At 53.3% G+C, this 5659-nt stretch overlaps 2 protein-coding genes and 1 non-coding gene across 3 annotated transcripts; 1 reads left to right on the top strand and 2 right to left on the bottom strand.

The window, feature by feature from the left end:
- Positions 1 to 2121: 2121 nt before the first annotated feature.
- Positions 2122 to 2513, bottom strand: LOC102764166 (histone H2A type 1). The gene has a single exon (XM_006764288.2). It carries the CDS (start codon positions 2467 to 2469, stop codon positions 2128 to 2130), a length of 342 nt encoding a protein of 113 aa, XP_006764351.1. The 5' UTR covers positions 2470 to 2513; the 3' UTR covers positions 2122 to 2127.
- A 256-nt stretch (positions 2514 to 2769) lies between these two features.
- On the top strand, positions 2770 to 3222 carry LOC102764450 (histone H2B type 1). The gene has a single exon (XM_006764289.2). It carries the CDS (start codon positions 2791 to 2793, stop codon positions 3169 to 3171), a length of 381 nt encoding a protein of 126 aa, XP_006764352.1. The 5' UTR covers positions 2770 to 2790; the 3' UTR covers positions 3172 to 3222.
- A 2294-nt stretch (positions 3223 to 5516) lies between these two features.
- TRNAS-GCU lies at positions 5517 to 5598 on the bottom strand. Its single transcript has one exon. It is a non-coding gene; the product is annotated as a tRNA-Ser (tRNA).
- Positions 5599 to 5659: the final 61 nt, after the last annotated feature.

The raw sequence follows: 5659 nt of genomic DNA, 5'->3' as shown, positions 1-5659 counted from the left end.
TGCCGCCGCCGCGCCGCGCCAGGCGCCGGATGGCGGGCTTGGTGATGCCCTGGATGTTGTCGCGCAGCACCTTGCGGTGGCGCTTGGCGCCGCCCTTGCCCAGGCCCTTCCCGCCTTTGCCGCGCCCGGACATGGTCAGAGGATCCGAGACCAGCAATGCGCCGGCGGCGTCTGCAGCGCCTTCTTATAGGGCCGCGTGCGGACCGGAGTGAAACCCGAGAGCTGGGCGGGGCCTAAGCGCTAAAACCCGCCGCTCTGTCCTCCCTTTCTCCCCCCTGCCCGCCCCGCCCTCAGGCAATTCTTTTTAATGCTCAACAGCGGCCAGCTTTTCTTGCTTTCTTATCCTTCCTGCCTCCTGCTCCATCGAAATTAACCAACAAAACCTTCACATTGTACAGCAGCGACTTTTAACCTTTTCCCCTCATGGTACGTGCAAGCGAAGGTCAAATCGCTTTTGTAGACGACGCATTAGAGAGCGGTGGGAAAGTATTTCTGCATATACACGTGTTTCCTTTCTCTTAAGTTTGCACAAGCCTAGGCCATTTTGGAACGTTTCTCTCCTTAATTTCCAGGAGAGCTACACCCCACAGAACGTGATGGTAACAAAGTAGAGAATTCTAGGGTCTTGCAGATTGTTTAATTCTCTTCCACCAAAGGTATCAATTTTCATTTTCAACAGCAGAGCCTATCCTATTATGTCTTACTAATTAATAATGGGTAGAATCACCTAAAGAATTCCAGCGATCCAGGTATAGAGATTAAACTTTGAAAAAACAACCAACTGGTTAGTCAGTACAACACATCAAATATGTCCCCACTGATTTGAGCAACTGAATTTATCATCTATTGAATATTCACTTAAAGTGAATTCTTCAGTTTTTATGGTAATGATGGAGTATTACAGTTGTTTCTCCTGTTGAAAAATATTTTAGTATTTGGCAGTGAATTCCCACCCCAGTTATTTTTCGAAATAATTTCTGTTATCACCACTCCTTTTACTCAAAATTACAAATGATGTTGTCTGCTTGCAACAAAGGAATTCCCTAAGTAGTCTGATCAAAACGGTGCTAAAACTTTGCATTTTTAGGGTAAATTTATCTTTGAAATGCTGTTTCCTCCTAACCTGAAAAATACTACTACCAATCCACATATGTGCCTCAGGAGAGGTTCAGAGGGGCTCTGGGTCAGGCGACGGCTGTGATCCTGCAGGAGGAGAGGACAGACTCAGGCGAGGAGGGTGTGAGGGAGGTCCAGGCTGGAGGGATGTGTTAAGAAACCCGAGAACTGCTGGCCATCAAAGGCGCAAGCTCGTTTCTGGGGTATTTCTGTTCCAGCATCTGGAAGAGTCCCTGGAGGTGCCGCCCTCAGAGGCCTGGGATGAAGCAGGCCTGGCAGCAGCGTGATTTCGGATGCTGGCCCCCGGACTGAGGGCGTCTATTTCCCTGTCATGCCACCGAGGAGTAGATGTCACAGGCAGCCCAGTAAGTGACATAAAAGCAGACCCCCCAGCTCTCCTGCCACTCCGCCACAGGACCGGACCTAGTTTTTGTCATAGTCCTATTCACAACCCAAACTTTAGCTTAAAAAAAACCCCACGAAACACTTCTGGAGGGGCAGGGGTCACTTGAGTGTCTTTCATTGTTATACATTGTTGCCAACAACTTTACTGTAAGAATCTGTATTGGGGTGGAAGGTAAGGTTTTTTTAAAAAAATTCACGAATACATGAGGATGGTACACATTTCTTCATGCAACTTTTGACAAGGTTTTGCTTTCAATGGGGAACGGACTCCATTGGGCCGATGACTCACTTTCTAATACAAATACAAGTGCTAAGCTCTTTACCAGAAAACAATGGCTTAGTCTGCAGAGCACTTCACTTTCCATCCTGAGGCGCTTGAGCCCCAGGGCGTGTTGCACCAATTGCTTAATCACCTGATACAAACCACTGTGTTTTGAATGTATGGCTAGTGTTTTGTTTCTGGGGTGTTAACATACTGACACCTCCAGTGACCTTCAGTCAAGGGGATTCTCAAGTAGCTGTTCCAACACCGCAACTGTAAGCTCTTTAGTGAAGGCGTGGGTGGCTCTGAAAAGAGCCTTTGGTTTGGATGTTGGGACCTGCTCCTCACTTGCCCTTGGCCTTGTGGTGGCTCTCGGTCTTCTTGGGCAGCAGCACGGCCTGGATGTTGGGCAGCACGCCGCCCTGCGCGATGGTCACCTTGCCCAGCAGCTTGTTGAGCTCCTCGTCGTTGCGGATGGCCAGCTGCAGGTGGCGCGGGATGATGCGCGTCTTCTTGTTGTCGCGCGCCGCGTTGCCCGCCGGCGCCCCCGCCCCGACGCGCTCGGCGTAGTTGCCCTTGCGGAGCAGCCGGTGCACGCGGCCCACGGGGAACTGCAGCCCGGCCCGCGAGGACCGCGTCTTGGCCTTGGCGCGCGCCTTGCCGCCCTGCTTGCCGCGTCCCGACATGATGGACAGGAAACCTCCGCTCAGACCTTGATCTGAGCTGAGTCGCCCGCAGCTGCCCTCTTTATAGTCGCGCCGCGGCGCGAACGTGAGTCTGTGCCATTGGCGGCCAGTTACAGCCCGTTCCCTTCACCCAATGGGATCCTGGTTCAGGAACACACTCGTTGTCAGTGGACAACGTCCCGGTGACGTTTCCGGGACTCACCGCCAGTCGGACACGCCCTTCCTCCCCGCCGCCTGGAAGGGGCCCGAACCGGAGACACTCGCAGCCTCGCGCTCGCTCTTCCCGCTGTTTCCCGGCTTCTTCGGCGGCTCCTCCCGGCCATGCCCGAGCCCGCCAAGTCGGCGCCCGCCCCGAAGAAGGGCTCCAAGAAGGCCGTGACCAAGGCGCAGAAGAAGGACGGCAAGAAGCGCAAGCGCAGCCGCAAGGAGAGCTACTCGGTGTACGTGTACAAGGTGCTCAAGCAGGTGCACCCCGACACCGGCATCTCGTCCAAGGCCATGGGCATCATGAACTCGTTCGTCAACGACATCTTCGAGCGCATCGCGGGCGAGGCGTCGCGCCTGGCGCATTACAACAAGCGCTCGACCATCACGTCCCGCGAGATCCAGACGGCCGTGCGCCTGCTGCTGCCCGGCGAGCTGGCCAAGCACGCCGTGTCCGAGGGCACCAAGGCCGTCACCAAGTACACCAGCTCCAAGTGAGGCGCGGGCACGCGGCCTGACTCCTGACCCAAAGGCTCTTTTCAGAGCCACCCACGTTCGCAGAGAAGGAGCTGGTGCGAAGTCGGGCAACCACCTTTGGAGAACCTGGGGGTCACTAAGTGCTGACAAAAACGCCTGCTTGGTTCTCCAGGGTCCGGGAGTCCGTATGATTTGGGAACTTCCCACATTTAATAGGGCTCCCCACCATTTCTCAGAGTTCAGGAGCGACGGGGAGGAAAACGTTAAGCTCTAAGCAAATTTAAGCACGGCCGGCCCGGGCCAGGGATTAAGCCGGACTCCCGCCTGGGCCGAGGCTGCGCCGGGGTTTGAATTCGCCCGGGAGCGCGCGCCCTCGCATCGGTCTGGCCATCCAGCTGCCCCGAGGGACCCTGCCCTGCACCCCCCGCAACCTGATAAGCACGGTGGGTGGTCCCACCTGCTGCTCGCCTTCCTTTCCTTCGCGTTGTGCCCTGTTCAGGAGTGAGACTTGCTCTTGACATTTTGGTTGGAGGGAAACCCTTGCCCTGTTCAAGTCGTGTTTGCACCGCAATTCTTGGTACCGCCGGAGTTGAGTCCTTTCCCCGGGTCTCTCCTCTGTACCCAGGGCCGCAGGACCATAAATATCTGCCTGTTTTCTCCTGTGGCTCCCTTATTGCAGGGCCTCGGCTGCCGGGAGGGGCAACAAGAACCTGACCGCAGAGCGAGTACAGGGTGCGTTCACCAGCCTTTCCGGCATCGCTCGCTGCGCCAAAAACCTTTCCTGCCAAAGCCCCGCAGGCCCTGCTTCTCTCTGACGCACAGAGGGACCTGTCAGCCTGAGCGCCTTGGCTCGCTCTGATCTCCCAAAGCTGTGTCTCCGCCAGAGAGGATGGGGACCCGCCTCGCCTGTATGACCCAGAGACGCTTGAGCAGTTCACCCCCAGGGTGGCTTCCGTGGGAGATCCCCACTGTCTCGTGTGCAGAAGTCAGACCCTGAGGGCACCTGGAGTTCCCTTCCTCACTTTTTGGAATGTATCTGTCAGGAACAGACTCGAGGGCATATTGCTGGGATTTATCTTTTTGGCAAATAGAAACTTTGGTCATAGCCATAGTTCTATACAAATGTCTTAGAGAGGTTATTTCTGATGAAGGTATTTTTAGAAAATGATACAAAACAGTAACAAGGAAGTAAGCTGTAGGGAGCGGCTATAGGTCAAGCCTCAGACTGACCTGTGGCAGGGCCACAAACAAGTCCCAGCTTGGAGGCAGAGCCCTCTTAGCATAATGAAGCCTTCCCTGGTTCCTTCCTAGGTAGCTAATGGGCTGTGGGAGGTGCAGTAAGCGCTGCCAAAACAAGGGAAACCCACAAGAACATTGTAACCATGTTGACCACTACCTTGTTTTGCTCTGACTATAAAATAAAGGCTCGCTTGCAGGCTGGATCTTTCTGCATCTTCATCCAGGCATGGAGATCCTCCCGGCCCCAGCTGTATTCTTTGTCTTTAATCCTTCACTGGCACGGCACAGTAAGCCTCTTTGTATCTAGTGTAAGAACACAAATTCCTTACCAGCACCTTATTTTAGATACAGCGAAAGAGTCCGTAGGGGAAAAGTAAAGTCGTATTCAGGCCTGAAGAGAGTGGCGAGCGGCCTGGACTGATGACAACGAAACCTGTCCTGCTGTCACCCCCGTTGGGAGAACGTGGAGAACGCTGGCTGCGGAGTCACCCGGAGTGTTTCTCCAGGTCATCTACAGGGTTATTCTCCCCCAGTGATTATTGTTTCCTACCCAGGATGCCCCAACCCACTTTGCTGCACCCCACCATTATTGGGGGGTGCCTAATTCATTAACCGCCCATGTCTCCTGACAGCACCCAATCCTACTTGGCTCCTCCTAGGCCCCTCGGGAAACCTCAGCACACCCGGGACTGATCCGGGACCCCCCAGAGAAAAGCCACTGACAATGATAAGCAGTGAACTCACTGCAAAACACTTGTGCTTTTAAAGACAACTCTGGAAATATTGAGATGTATGTATCATAGATATAAAAATTGGAACCAGATGGGCAAGATGAGATATGTAATGGATGCTAAACGTAAGAATTCTAATTATGAGTTGGTTGAAAATAAAATCCCCTTCAAGCAATATTACACCAGGTAAAATTGAGGGATATTTCGAAAAATCTGTTCTACCGAAATGCAAGAATGATCACTTATGGAAGGACAGGGAAAGTGCTCAGACCATAGTGACTGAGGATTAATGTTGCCCAGGTAAAGGTCAGAACAAGGGGCAAATATTTTAGGAATACATCCAAGAGACTTTTGAAAGTACTTCTTAGGAGATTTACACACTAAAAACCACTCCATCGACGAGGGTGGGATTCGAACCCACGCGTGCAGAGCACAATGGATTAGCAGTCCATCGCCTTAACCACTCGGCCACCTCGTCTCCATGGACTAAGTCTCTGGAGCATGTCACTCCCAGATGGAGAGGCTCTTGAGAGGCTCTG

Source organism: Myotis davidii, unplaced genomic scaffold (assembly GCF_000327345.1).
Source record: "Myotis davidii unplaced genomic scaffold, ASM32734v1 scaffold1521, whole genome shotgun sequence".
Lineage (NCBI taxonomy): Eukaryota > Metazoa > Chordata > Mammalia > Chiroptera > Vespertilionidae > Myotis > Myotis davidii.
The sequence above is the reverse complement of the archived record's forward strand: the minus strand, read 5'-3'. Positions and strand labels throughout refer to the sequence as shown.